Genomic DNA, 15,175 nt, shown 5'->3' with positions numbered 1-15,175 from the left:
TGAAATTTTAAATAATTTTCTGTGTTAGTGAGCAGGTTGGTGTGTTGGGTTTAAAATGTATTTTAGGACAAATTACAGAATACATTTCCTTAAGTACTTAATTTGTAACAAACTCTGTACTCGTAGCAAGTAAAATATTTTAAATACTTTGGATTACTTTAGTATTTTATGTAATATTCCATGTACACCCATCAGGCATAACATTATGACCACCTTCCTAATAGTCTCCAAAACAGTTGTGACTCATGAGTGAATGGACACGGACCTTCTGAGGGTGTCCTGTGGTGTCTGGTAAAAGAATATTTTTAGAGGGGAGGTCTTTGGGGGAGGGGCCTCTGTGAATCATCCCAAAGACACTAATTTTGAGGCTAGGTCAACACTTTGTGCTGTTCTTCATGTTTTCACGATTTGCCTTCAGAACTGCCTTAATTCTTGGTGTCAGACTTTCAACAAGGTGTTGGAAACGTTCCTCAGAGGTTTTGGTCCATATTGACATGATAACATCACACAGTTGCTGCAGATTTGTCGGCTGCACATCTATGATGAGAATCTCCCGTTCCACCACAACCCATAGGTTACATATTGGACTGAGATCTGGTGACTGTGGAGGCCATTGGAGCACAGTGAACTCATTGTCATGTTCCAGAAACCAGTTTGAGATGATATGAGCTTTGTGACATGGTGCATTATCCTGCTGGAAGTAGCCATCAGAGGATGGTCCACTGTGGTCATAAAGGGATGGACATGGTCAGCAACAATACTCAGGGAGGCTGTGGCATTTAAACCATGACCCCCCCACCATTACACCCCCACCACCAGCCTGAACCGTTGATACAAGGCAGGATGGATCCATGCTTTCATGTTGTTTACTCCAGATTCTGACCCTGACATCTGAATGTAGCAGCTGAAATTGAGACTCATCAGACCAGGCAACGTTTTTCCAGTCTTCTGTTGTCCAGTGTTTGACTGATGACAGTCCACTGTGTGAACTGTAGTCTCAGTTTCCTGTTCTTAGCTGACAGGAGTGGCCCCCGGTGTGGTCTTCTGCTGCTGTAGCCCATCTTCTTCAAGGTTGGACTTGTTGTGCGTTCAGAGATGGTATTCTGCATTCCTTGGTTGGAACCAGTGGTTATTTGAGTTACTGTTGAATTTCTATCATCTCCAACCAGTCTGCCCATTCTCCTCTGACCTCTCACATCAACAACTGCCGCTCACTGGATATTTTCTCTTTTTCAGACCATTCTCAGTTAAACCCTAGAGGTGGTTGTGAGTAAAAACCCCAGTAGATCATCAGTATCTGAAACACTCAGACCAACAACCAGACCACGTTCAAAGTCACTTAAATCCCCTTTCTTCCTCATTCTGATGCTCGGTTTGAACTTCAGCAAGTTGTCTTGATCAACTCTACATGAATAAATGCATTGGATTGGAGTCATGTGATTGGCTGATTAGCTACTTATGTTAACAAGCAATTGAATAGGTGTACCTAAAAAAATGACGAGTGTATATTCAATGTAAATACCCTTTAGGTCAAACACCAATTGTAAATGGTTCAGCAATTTCAGTAGATGTTTGTTTTTTTAGGGTTTTTTTTTATTTTTTTTTTTTAGTATAAAAATAAGTAGTACCGTGTGAGTGATGAAAGCATGAAGGTGAAGTCCTTAAAAGTGAGCCATGAGCAGATTGCATTATTCATGCAGGACTCCCCGCTCTGCCTGAGCCGAAGAGTCTGCACCTCAGCTGATGAAAGGGCGAGCTACGACAGCACGGTGCTCTGGTCCATTGCAGACGGTTGTGTAATAATCAGAGGGATTCACTGGCTGTCCTTTGCAGCTGCCACCTTGCCCAGTGGAGGGAAAGGTGCCAGCATGGGGTGGGGGTGTAGGGGTGGGGGGCCCATCAGCCAACTGCTGCTCTGTTTCAAACGCACTTTTCTGGAAGGAAAAGAGTCACAGGACTAAACCAGACTGTCCCGTTCCTAGTATATAACAACATATCCCCATTTATTCAAAATGTGGTTCTGGCAGTGTTATGTAATGCACAAACTAATGTCCTGATTTCATAAAAGATTAGCACTACAGCCTTGGTGAAGTTGTTTAATTTCAAAAAGCTCCACCATCTGCTTCTTTAAACCTTGGGGTGGTTGTAGGTAGGGATGCTGGTTAACTAGATGCTGGTTGACAGCTCATCTCGCCTGCATTATGGCCGGCTGAAGCAGACGAGGGGCATCATCCGTAAAGTCAACACGATTCAAAGGCTTTTTTGTGTTTGATTTTTTTTCATTTAGTTTCAACCAAAGTTACACCACACAGTTTTTGAACCATCTGTTACAGGCCAATTTCAACTGATGAGACCGAAAAAACCCCCCGACATAATAAGAGTAAAACACAGCATTATGGTAGCTATTTAGTTGTTGGTAGACAAGTGTTATCCATGGTAACATCTAAAGAACACCTTCAGATGCTGGTAGTTCCTTAGAAGACACTAATTAGTCTACAGCATTGGTGACCGGTCAGAAACACATGAAGAAGAAGAATGTGAATGTTAAGAAAAGCGTGGTTTGTTTGGTTTATTCCTTTGTCAAGCACAAGGGACAATGATTACCAGTGAGCTGGGAGCAGAACTATTTTAAAATTCCAAAATGGAGGTGTCAGAACCTTTTTAACAGAGACATTTATTAGAGATCATAAAGGTCAAAATATATTTTTATTAAACATCGCCTTCGGGGCTTGAATAATTAAGCTCTGACGTCTGTAGAGAAAATCATGTTTATCTTTAGAAGTTTAACACTATGACCTTTGACTGTTCATTAAACTGGATTCACATCATGAGAATATCTTTCAGATTTGGGAAACTGCAGATATGAAAATGTCTCGACCTTAATTACAGCTTTTAGAAACACTTTTTTTTTTTTTTTTTTTTATAACCAGAGAAAGTTTCAAACAAAGTTTGTATGTGGCCTTGCACTCGGTGTCGATGGTGGTTTCTTGTTGGTATTGGCATTAGGGGTGGAGAAAAAATATCGATATGGCAATATATCGCAATACGATATCGATTTTAAATGTTGATCGACTAACCGTAACACAGTACAGGAAACAGTAGCATAGGCCGTGTGAACGACTTCCTGTTGGTCCGAAGCAAACTACACCGGATAACACAGTACTGAGGCAACACGTATGCATAGGCGTTTTATTTTCACATCTGTTCAGTGGACACACTTTTGTTCAGGGAGACAATTGTGGTGTGTTTTTTGACATTCAAGTGGCAAGAAACTCGATCCACTTTCTGTACAAGTGCAACAAACTGGAAATGGATTTGAACTGAATTGAATTTAATATTCTCCAATGAATTATCACTGTCATCTGATGTACATATATACACGTGTATATTAAGCTGCGTTTAAAAATTTCCAAGTGAACTATGTAGAATTCCTGCAATAGATCGTGATACGTATCGTATCGTGAAATCCTTGCTGATGCCCACCCCTTATTGGCATGCACTTGCACAAGGAAGTACTTGGTGCATATTTCCATTAGTTGATTTTTAATTTTTTTACCAGTGTGGTAAACCAGTCAGACTCAGTAAAACTCACTCTTGCAAATTTCTCCACTGTGGATCGTTGTATTGTATCGTATCGTATCGTATCGTTCATCTTAATTTGTTTAAGACTGTGTCATATTTGAGTTTGAGAGGCTAAATGTCATATTGAAACATTACAGCAAAAACATATCTACAGCCTGTTACAAAAACGAATGGCGCTCGTAGCAAAAAGTTATGCAAAATTTAGGCTGCGGCTGCTTTGAGTGACAGGCTGGTTCTGTCAGCTGTTTGCCTTCCTGCCACATGTCATCCCAGCTCCACTCACACTCTATCATTTAATATTAGGAAGGAACTGAGCAGAGTGAGGCAATGGCTGGATGCCAACAGCTGGAGCCACCTACACTGACCTTCAGTATACAGTGAATCCCTTCCAGATTACCCAACATCCTTTGCTAGTCTTGCATAATGACCCAAGACATAATAGAATTCCACAGGAGTATTACTATAGCAACTAATACTGCAAGTAGTAAATAACAATGAACCTATACACACTGACAAATGCAACCATTTTATTGTAAAATTCCACAGCTATGTGCAATTCCCTTATGAAAAGGACTTTTTCCATGACATGTATAATATATTATGCAGACCCTAACATAATTGATCAGTGTCCCTTTTATACAATAATCAAATATAGATGGCAAACAACTAATATACTGTATGTATGAGAATCATATGAAATTCATTTTGTTGTCTTTTTCAATACTGTTTTTTTTAGCTCTGTAATTCCAGTGCTTGTTATTTAATTATCTGCAGTTTGACAAAATACGTAACAATAGAAAATATCTACATGTGCTGTTCACATAGTATATGTCTCCTTTGTGATTCTCAAAATAAATAAAATTGCATTGTCAGAAATAAGCAATATAATATCCATGTCAGTGCAGGCAAAAAGGATTAAGACCAGAAAAAAATGAATTCTTCAAATCCTCCCTGTTTGACTGAAAACATATTCAACATGCACGCTACTGAGTATAGACACACTTCAGTACCTCCCATACTCCTTTATATATCTGCATTTACAGTAGAGTGCCCAAAAATATATTTAATAATTAACAAGCTTCTATCATGATGGGGGAGGGAAAAAATAAAAAAAGTAAATAAAAAAAAAAAAAAATCACGTTTATTTTCACTATTAAAACACAAGAAGACACGCGTCAGTCTTCCTCGGTACGATGGATTTTTAAAGTTAGATACACTTAGAAATGTCTTCCTGTTTGCCCTGATACAGCAATTAGCATGGTCTTGATTTGACCAATTGTCATTTTTTTGGTTCAAATCTAATTTAAACATAAAATAAAAAGGAAAAAAAAACGTTATCAACTTAAATACAGAGCATCTGCAAACACATGTCTGAGGGAACAGAGCATTTTCTCTCCACACAACATCACGAGTGGATTCACAGATGATGATAGTTCAATGTGAGGTCGATATTCTCTATTGCATGTGTGTCAGTTTGGCACTTTATAAAACGTTATCACTCTGTTACACTTCTCGCGACTACTGAACACTGATGACGACCACTCTGCGCTGCTACTGACACACTGACGCCCCTAAAGGTGTGAGACATAGCATTATGTGTACACAGAAGACAGGTCGAGACTACTAAGTGGCAGCTTCCAAAAAACACAACGGGACCACCATTAAATACAAACGGGAAAGAAGGCTTGGGAATATGAGATAATCTGTTAAATGCATATATATGTTTGTCTCATCACAGATGCTTTATTTATGGCAAAAGACCAAAGCAAGGTGGGGGAGGAAAGAGTGAAAATCGCCCAGACAAGCAAATGTTCTTCTTCTTCTGGTGGCTCGGGAACTGTTTTTTTTTTTTCCATTTAAATAAAGCCAACTACTCCAGAAGCTGCACAACAGGTAATGTTGCAAACCACTAATCTGACAAATATAACAGCTTGACAGTCCTTTGTGAGAGTAGTGTACATTGATCACAACATAGAAAACACAAGATAAATAAGCTCGAGCTCCATCGACACGTTGAACAAAATGTATCTTTGATATAAACGACAGCATTTTGTGTTTCTTTTAAGGGGCTGTTATGAGCATAGACTGTAGTTTCTTCCAATAAAATAAATTAATAAATACCATCAATGAATGAATGAATAAATAAATAAATACCCCGCCACCCCCCCTCCCCCAAGTATTCTACATGGTCAGTCCAGCATGATACAATAAGTATAATATAATGTTCGATGATATACTGTGACAATGCTGAAATTACAAAATATATACCCTTTTATCTTTTTCTTCTTTTTTTTTTAAATCCGAAGGGCTTGACAAGTGTCCTCTTCCATTATTACATTGATTTATGTACATAAACAATGTGATTTACGCCCATTCTTCGTGAGCTTACTAGTCATTCTGCAGCACTGGTCTCCACTGGTTGCATACTGGCGCCTATCAAAATCTCTCCGTAAAGGGCGCTAATTTACGTGCGATGCCGGTCGTCGTAACGCGACATTTACAGATCGGATGCCTGTTTGCCTGTTTCGTTGCTCTCCTCACACATTCAGGTAATTTTTATTTGGCAAAAAGTAAAATCAAGTAAAATAGCAATGGACCTCTGCACGGCCTGTGAACCCGTATCCTCACTATGTAATGATGCACATTCTCAGCGCGATTCTTCCTAAAGAGACACATTTGTTCTCACAAGCAGATGCTTTGTTTTACTTGAATGAAAGTTAATTATCACTATTTCTTTCTTTCTTTTTTGGAGAATGAACTTAGACGTGTTGATCGAACCCTGTTTGACTGCAAAGTATGTAACGGAATAATCAAAATATCCTACTGAAGTGCGTTTTAGTTTCTTGTGTCTGAAGGTGAACTCTGGTTCTGCTGCTGCTGCAGTTAAAAAAAAAAAAAAGTGATTTTGTTATTTTACAAACTTGGTTTAGAACAATTTCCCTTACATAACCAAAATACAGCAGCAGCAGCAGCGTGTCATTATGTAAATGTACTCGTTTAACAGCAAATGCAGGAGGGGATGAAGAGTCCCTGATATCTACGCTGTAAGCTAATGTTTGCATGAAAACTGATTAAACCAGTTCTCCTGCATGAAATACCTTTACGCGAAGATGATTATTCGACTTAAAAAGGATAAACCGGGCCATTTTTATCGTTTAATTTTTCTATTTTCCTAGAAAAAAATGAGTATAGTATACTTAAATCTCAGATCATAATCAACAGTGTTGTTTTCTTTTCTTTTTTTTTTATCCTTAGCCAACAGTAGAAGACCGTAAAATATGTCGATTTTTGGCCTGAAAGGCGCATGCAATAAATGTAAACCACTATGTAATAGTAAAATATATACAGTGTCTGTACAGTTGAGCATCGTCCATAAACAGCATCATCAGCGACCACACATGAAGAGTGTCCAAATAAACTGAAACCCAATTATCATTGGCTAAATGAATTAGTAACATAGCTCCATTAAAGTGCTTCAGGTTTTGTGTTTTAGTGAGAAAAATAAAAATAAAATGAATAAAAAGACATTTAATGCAATATAGGCTGATAATAAGGTGTAGTCGTCGCCATGAAGGTGAGACAGGCCGCTCTTTTCTTTTTCATTTATTTTCTCCGCGATGTGGCTCTATGTTTTTATTACATACATAGCCTCCGTAACATCACCTCTTTTTTTTTGTCTGTTTGTTTTTACTTGATTTTACTGTAATAACCAATCAAATAATAACTTAGTTTCACCTTTCTCTGGAACATGTTGGCTTGACATAAACTAGAATTTTGTGATGGATTTGATCAGAATTAATATATGTTGTTTATTATAAGGAGATGGTGTTTTTTCAAAAACTGGTAAAAAAAAAAAAAAGGAAATTAAACTAAAATAATAATGATCAAACAGTTGTGCTGATCTCTTACACAATAAGTATTTTTTACAATGAATCAATAAACCTCCTCACATCAGTTAAATGTAATGCTACAACATTTGCAGTTTCTGTCAAAGTTTTTCTAATAAGACAACTCAAATTTTAAGGGCATAAAACCAAAAAAAAAAAATTAAATAAAATAAAATCTCTGGGTATTTCAGTGGGTCCCCTCCTACAAAATGTCACTTGCTGGCGCAGAGCATATGTAGAATGTAATGAAGTGTATGATAAGGCTGGATACACCCACGTGCCTAGAGATACAGATAGGAGACCCAGTAGACCAGGTTGAAGAGACCGAACGCGGTGGGGAAGAAGATGCGTGCATAAGAGTCTATCTTGGCGATGCGGATGTGCAACCTGCCGTGCCTCCAGGCTCCGGAGCGGCAGTCTTCGAAACAGCAGAAGAAGCTGGTGCAGTCCTTTCCGTCCAGACACTCGTAGCCGTACTCCTCGTCCCGCTCCTGCATGTGAGTGGCGTTGTTCATCTGGATGGCCGTGGCTGAGCGTGGACGGATGTCAACCGTGGGTGTCTGCTTTTTAACAGGACAAAAAAAAAAAAGAAAAAAGAAAAGAAAGACACTGTTAGTCTTCGGACACCTCGGAGTGCCGTAACCAAGGCTTTCGCCGACGTCACCGGGGACCTGATCTGAGCTACCGCTTTCTGTCTCCTGCTTCGTTTTTTTTGGTCATTAGTCGGCAGAATGTAATTTGCACCCTCTACTTGCCAATGAACCCTTTTAATGTCAAGAAATACAAATAGAGCCATAAATACCACCTGTGGCTGTAATTAGCGAAGCTTTTAGAGACAAATGGTCAGTCCCCGTGGAACCCATGATTCAGATTGCACCGTCGGCCTGTCGAAAGTAATCATCATACTTTTGGTGTTCATGTTGCTTTAGCTAGTGCTGGGCAATGCCCTTTTTTATCCTGATTATGCTTCCACTGTCGCTGCTACATTCTGAAACGGTGTGAAAACTATATATACATATATATATGTTCTGTTAAACAGATTTTTACAGTTAAAATTATAGTTTTAATACCCAGTGATTCAACAAAATGTCATAAATCAGGGGTCTTCAGGGTTTTCCAGGCCAAGGATCCCCAAACTGATGGCGAGATGAAATAGTTAACCCCCGTCTACAATCCTACTATATGTGTTCTATATTAAACTCGGCCTAGTGCTTTTTATAAATAGTGATATTATTATCACTTTGCATTCAGTATCAAGTTTTTTATTTCAAACATTTGCAACAGTAAAGTAGGTGGTGGCAACATCTTCTGCCTCCATTTATCTCCTTACTAACATTTGCTGGATTCTTGTTAATGCAGGGAAAATCTAAAAAAATAATAATAAAAAAAAAATATATGAAAAATGTCTCATCAATCAAAGATTTTGCAACCCCCCTGCAATACCTCCACGGAACCCCTAGGGGTCGCGGATCCCCTGTTGAAGACCTATGTCATAGATCATAGGGGAAACCTGGGGGGTCTGTGGTGTTACTGCAGGGGTGGGGGTCGAAAAACCTTAAGTTGATGTGACATTTATTATACATTTTTTATTTTTCCCTCACAATTTTCCGGCATGGCCACCCTACTGCTGCACATGTTTGGACCTGTGTATTGTTTGAATAGCTTAATACTGAATGCAAAATGACAATATTAATGTATATTTATAAACAGCACTAGCTTATAGTAGGTAGGGGGGGCTCCACTTCATCTCTCTGTCAGTTTGTGGATCCTTGGCCTGAAAAATAGATGATCTTTTTCACAGTTGCCGGCATTTTGCAATGTGAAAGCAGAAATAGCAGAGCTGTAATTAACCACATAAGTGATGGCTGTATTCCATTTAACTTAGCGGGGACCTTGGTTTGGTATTTTATGCCTTTTTTGCGCACATTGGCAAGGATCCCTAGGCCATTAAGTGGGATGGTTTAGCTTTTCATGCTATGATGAGTCACAAAATTATAAAAAATCTATTTGGACCAGAACGGATGCTATAAATGATTTTTTTTTTACTGAAATACATGTAGGAAATAAGTTGAAACTGGCCCATGGGAGCTGGCTGATGAGCACGCAGCTCGGTGTTTCTCCAGCCCACTCCTTCTGTCACTACACGGGTTAAAATAAACCTCTTTATTCAGTCTTTAGCTCGCCACTGGAGGGCACATGCTTTTCTTTTGTGAAGAGTCCCAAAATAGGACATCAGTGACTCGGTGCCACTGTCATTCTATAGGGAGACAATTAGTATTCAAATAGACCGTTTTCATCAGGTTTTATCTTGAAATGCCATGCCACCTTTGCACAAATTGGAACTCTGGCTGTTTTGCAGATTAAACCCTCCCCTCCCTCCCTCCCTCCCCCCCTTTTGGCAGAAGTGGAACATTCCTTGACCTTGCTGACTACTGTCAAGCTCATCTTAGCTTCTAATATAATTTAAAACACGACATATATTCTGTAGAGTGAGAATCGAGGATTCACAAAAAAAATGTGTTTTTTTTTTTTTTGCCTCATGAAATAAAAGGCATGCTCGCTGCGAACAAAAATAGGTCGTTGGAGTTTAGCTTGAAACATTAGTTGCCGTAAGCATGCATCTTCGAACAAGCTTAAAGGACTGTTCAGAATGACGTTCATTCCCTACAGCTTCTTCTTTTTTTTTTTTTTTTTTTTTTGCCCAGCACTAGTGCACAGACCTGCTGTCCCTTTGAAAACGATACATAACCACCACAAGGAAACAACATACGTGTTAGTTTTCAGCACCGCTGTCCTTAAGAGACCGTATGTTAAGGTAATGAGGGGGATTAGCGGAGCGGGTTATGGCTCGGTTCTCAAAGGGGGAATCGGTTGCACTGAAGGAAGGTGGAAAGCTCAAGCAGAGGGGGGAGCGCTGACAGCGTCCCACCGCATGGCCTGCTCAAGCTGGGCTATGCTGAATCGGTGTTAGCAAAGAAAAAGGATAAAGAAAGAAAGACGAACAAAAAAAACCAACACGGTGGCATTGGCAGCTTTAACTGGCTGAAAATAGACAACCTCTCACAGAAGACACAGTGAAGAAACACTCAGGATTCACTTAGCTTTAGCTGGATGTCAGACACTGGTGTTTGCAGGTAGATTTTTCACAATTTATATCTGGGGTTGAAATCAAGGCTTCTTGTGGAATAGCGATTAAGGCCTTTATGTGGAAACCCAGATTGTGTATCAGGTTAAATTTAGATGAACCTAATAGCTGTCACCCACCCTGAATTCCTTTTGTGTGTTTATAGATTCCCACGTGCTAATCTCCTGGACGGACCTCCAGCTCTAATTAGCCTAACACAGCGCACGGGTTGTCTGTTTCAGTCTGTTAAGGCTCTGCTGACTCTGTAGGAAGCGTCAGGTTGAGAAGCCCAACAAACAACACAGGTATAGATTTACTGGCAGGAGAAAGGGAAAGAAGAGGAAGCTGTTGTAGCGGCTGCTAGTTCACTGTAGTAACGACAACAAAGAGTGAAACAGGACAGAGGGAGCCAGAATGAGTCCACACTGGGCCTGGACTATTACATTCTCCTGGACACGGGACGTGTGGGATGCTTATTTTTTCATTTTTTATTATTTTTTTTTAAATAAAAACACTGCATAAGTATGTCTGGCTGGCTGCCTCCGCACTGTGCACTGCAGAGCGCCCCTTTTTAATGCTCTCTCTGATACCTGTTTAGTAACTGAGGAGGAGTACGGTAAGAATGCAGGTAGATAAAGAGGGAATAGAGAGAGAGGCGTATCTGCTGTACAACAGACAGAAAAGCAGTGAGGTGCTGGGGGCTCAAAGAGCCAAAATGCAGCAGACACATGCAGTCAGACACAGGCAATATACCTTTGAGGAAAAGAGCCGGAGGAGCTTTTGTCCGGACAGGAGAAAAAAGAATATGTGGAATTGAAAGAGAGTAACAAAAAAAAAGAGACAACAAAACAAACACACAGAATACATGTAAACAAAAACTCCATAACCAGAAAAGGATCAACAGAAACACAAAGATAATGCGTGAGAATTACAAGTACTTTTTTTTTTTAACTCAAAATGGAGAGAGAGGAAATATACTGCAGAGAGACATACATGTTACGAACAGACACAAGGAGATGCATGGTGGGATATATGTATCTCACATGCTTCATATGCCAACATCACCTTAGGAGAAATAGCACTGCAGAACCAGAAAGATTAGGGTTGATCACATAGTCCTTGGACATTTTAAAGTGTTTTCAAGTGCATTATCGTCACTGAAATCCCATACATCACCAAAAAAACCTTACAAGTACACACACATATATATATACACTTTATACGTCTTGCGATTATTTCCATATTTTTAACTATGCATGAAGATCACAAAAGACCTCTCGTTGCACACTCCTCCCCACATCTTGGCAAGTCATGCAGAAAACCTAGAAAAGCCCCTCTGAGATGGCAAACTGGCATTACACCTTCCACTTCATTATTCATTCATTCGTCCACGAGACCATGCGCAGAACCTCCGTTACAGCAGCGGCTAAAACTAGATCGCCCCACTTTTCTCCCCCCCCCCCCGAAGTTCCAGTTCGAAACTCCTCTTCACTCTTCGAGCGCCGCTAACCCGCAGGTTTAAGGTTTAACGTCCCTCAAAATAAATGTGACGACAGGGAAGTGGTTACCTACCTACGACCTCCCTCCCCCCACCACCGCCCGTTACTGTGCTTCAGCTTCACATCCACTGTTTCCAGTAATTAAGCTCCAAGGGTTAGATTTAAACCTTCGGAAATCTTAATTTCCTCCAGCTAAACGGCGAGAAGCCCCATCCCCGCTGTGAAAGGTAAATATGCTCGGTGAGCGCCGGGATGTTTGGCGAGAGCTCGTGGCCCTGAAACCGATCTGCCGTGATCTCTCTGACGGATTTAAAGCTCATGTGAAGCCAGTTCTACTGTCATGTGACCTGGGTCTAAATTACAACAGGAACAGATGTGCGGTGGATTATGAAAAGGTTCAAGCCTCAGTCTTTGAGTTATTTGAGGTGGGGGGGCCCCTCGGGAAGATGCTCCCTTAGCGATACTGAGCGGCGTATAGCTTTACTTCTATAGCTTAACCCTGGCGCTGTAACACAGTGGGGGAGGGGAAAAGTATACGCAGGGAGGACGCGACCTCTCACCTACATGATGGATTCCAGTTCATTTACACTCGCGCTACAGTGACAGCACATGTCTTTTTCAGCGGGGAACTGGAGCAGAGCTCGGACAAACTGGGAAAATCCTTATTTAGTTTTGGAAGCTCACTCACCGGGTTCTTCTTCTTCTTGTCCTTTTTGGCACTCGGCTTCCTGTTGCTGACAAAGTAGTGCAACGTGCCATACTCTATAAGCGCAGCGAAGACAAAGATGAAGCAGACAGAGACAAACAGGTCCATGGCGGTTACATAGGAAACCTTTGGGAGAGACTTCCTGGCAATGGTACTCAGCGTGGTCATGGTCAGCACGGTGGTGATGCCTGGTAACGAAACAGGAGAGAACAGGGACAATGAGCTCTGCAACTATTTAAAACGTAGCTCCTGTCACATCTAAGACAGTCATTACTATTTATTCTGACAGTATCACAGGATATTACGGTACTTTTTTTCATGCATAATCACATCTTCTACTGGTTGAGAGGAATTAATGCAGTAGATGGACTAAGGATGGACTGTATTTCTGTTTTTTGAGTTGAGTTGAGTTGTACATACTGGTTGAGAGTTCACCAGACTGAGTCTTACATAGACACTGCATTATTTTTATTCCCATAGCCACCGTCTCGTCACCTTTTTACTTACTCTGTCCGTAATGATGATGATGTAGATGGAGTGACGACACATGACGAGGACAACTAAAAAATAAATCAACTCCTTCCTTTGTATCCACCATCCATTTAAGGTGACTTCCTTTGTACGAGGGAAATGATTAATGTCTAAATTTAACGTGGACTGAATGACATCAGTCTGCGTCAAGATTAACATTGTTGCATTGTGAGCGAATTGATATATTTTTGGGCGGCATTGAAGGATTAAGAATTATGTCATCAGCATTAATCCGCTTCCTAACCACCAGGCTTGCGAATGCCTCCTGCATCATGTTCCAAAGAGGAAAATTAAGACATTTGAATCTAAATACAAATTTAGTAGGGAATTAATAGTGTTATTAGTTCAACAGAAAAAAAAAAGAAAAATCATGTCTGGAGCTGAAGAAGCAAGAGAAAAGAAAATATTTACTATTTTTAGAAGGTTTAATCACCAAGTAATGACGATAGGAAGGTAGAATGAGGGTTTCTGCCGGCAGCGATCATTTTACATTCACTTACGGTTGCTAATACTCGCTAATATTCGCATCACATGGACCTGAGGTCAGGCTTTAGAGTCTTACGGGGCCAAAGAGTGAACTTCTGAGAATGTCCACTGGATGCCAAGGACAAGTTCAAATGCTTTCCTTGAAATTCTGCCCTCCTTTCTCATCCCGTGTCTGTTTTTTTTTTTTTTTTTTTTAATTTCTGTGAAGACGCCACCTGCATTATTATTGTGCTGAAGCTGCATCTCTGCATTTTCCCCGCTGTATTGCATAATTAATGCCTCATTAAGGCTTGCATGCAAACATATGTTCCAGGATAGGCTCCTCTAATCAAGATGCACTAGATTCCCAAGCAGCTGCCCTGTCTCAGAGGGAGGAAAGTGGGAGGAGAGAGGATGTCGAAGGAGAGGGTAAAAAGAAAGGAGTGAAGAGCATGAAAGAGGAAGCTTAGCAGGCTGCTTCTCAACATGAGCGTGCGACCACCACGGGGTTCTTCACGGGGTTCACAGCAGGAAGTAATTAAGACCGGGATGGCCTCAGTGAACCTTGTAACTGCAGTATATAGGTAGGTTTAGGTAAGAAGAAGTAGGCAAAAACACGATGAACAGTCACAGAGAAAAAGTAAACACCATGAATTATGCAACACCTTTTAATAACAGGTTTAAACAAGGACAACGGAGCGACCTCGTGTTTGTTTTACCTAACGATGTCCTGGCAGGCACGGCGTCCTTGTTGATCCAGAAAGAAACCCAGGAGAGGACGACAATAAGGGTGCATGGGATGTAGGTCTGGATGGTGAAGTAGCCCATTCTCCTGCTCAGGTCAAAGAAGACCGTCAGAACCACATAGTCACCTACGAGAGGAGGAGACGAGGAGGAAACAGTCCAGTCATTGTGAGATATGGAACAGACCGTTAGGTATAAAGCCTGTGTGAGGAAACACATTTACTTTGTTATGTTGAGTAAAAAGAGCAGAAATGGCAAAGTGATTCGTCATGACACTTGATTCACAGTCCATACTTACTGTACTAAACTCAGTGGTTCCCAACCTGGAGAGATCACAGGGAGTGCCCCAAAACTTGTCTGATATGAGCTCACCATCAGTTTTCACATTTCACCAGTCACCATGTGGCGTTTGATCACAACTGTTCGAGCAATCAGTTAAATTCGTCTACCAATGGAATGAGAGTAGCTTTCCCTCTTCAAACTAACATCAGTAGCCAATCAGAAGCAGGGTGGGGGTGGGCCTGGGAAAACTTGGTTGGGATCCAGCTGCAGCTGATGCTGCATTCAAGACAACTTGGGAAAAAATGAGCTGTCAAAATGAGTCGTCAAACTCAGAGTTAGCTGCTGCACATATTTT

The 15,175-nt window shown here is 40.7% G+C and overlaps 1 protein-coding gene across 4 annotated transcripts in view; it reads right to left on the bottom strand.

Moving 5' to 3' along the window:
• Positions 1-4,087: 4,087 nt before the first annotated feature.
• gabrg2 (gamma-aminobutyric acid type A receptor subunit gamma2) overlaps positions 4,088-15,175 on the bottom strand; it is a 47,303-nt gene continuing 36,215 nt past the window's right edge. Inside the window, exons 7-10 of one of the 4 annotated variants that reach the window (XM_047606570.1) lie at positions 14,514-14,666; positions 12,781-12,986; positions 11,347-11,370; positions 4,088-8,032 (exon numbers count right to left, since the gene is read on the bottom strand). In XM_047606570.1, the coding sequence (XP_047462526.1) occupies positions 7,751-8,032; positions 11,347-11,370; positions 12,781-12,986; positions 14,514-14,666 (665 nt within the window). In that variant the 3' untranslated portion in view covers positions 4,088-7,750. The remainder of the gene's footprint in view (positions 8,033-11,346; positions 11,371-12,780; positions 12,987-14,513; positions 14,667-15,175) is intronic. The other 3 variants (XM_047606571.1, XM_047606572.1, XM_047606573.1) reach the window with 3 other exon arrangements.

Source organism: Mugil cephalus, chromosome 15 (genome assembly GCF_022458985.1).
Source record: "Mugil cephalus isolate CIBA_MC_2020 chromosome 15, CIBA_Mcephalus_1.1, whole genome shotgun sequence".
NCBI lineage: Eukaryota > Metazoa > Chordata > Actinopteri > Mugiliformes > Mugilidae > Mugil > Mugil cephalus.
This window is presented reverse-complemented; position numbering and strand designations above follow the sequence as displayed.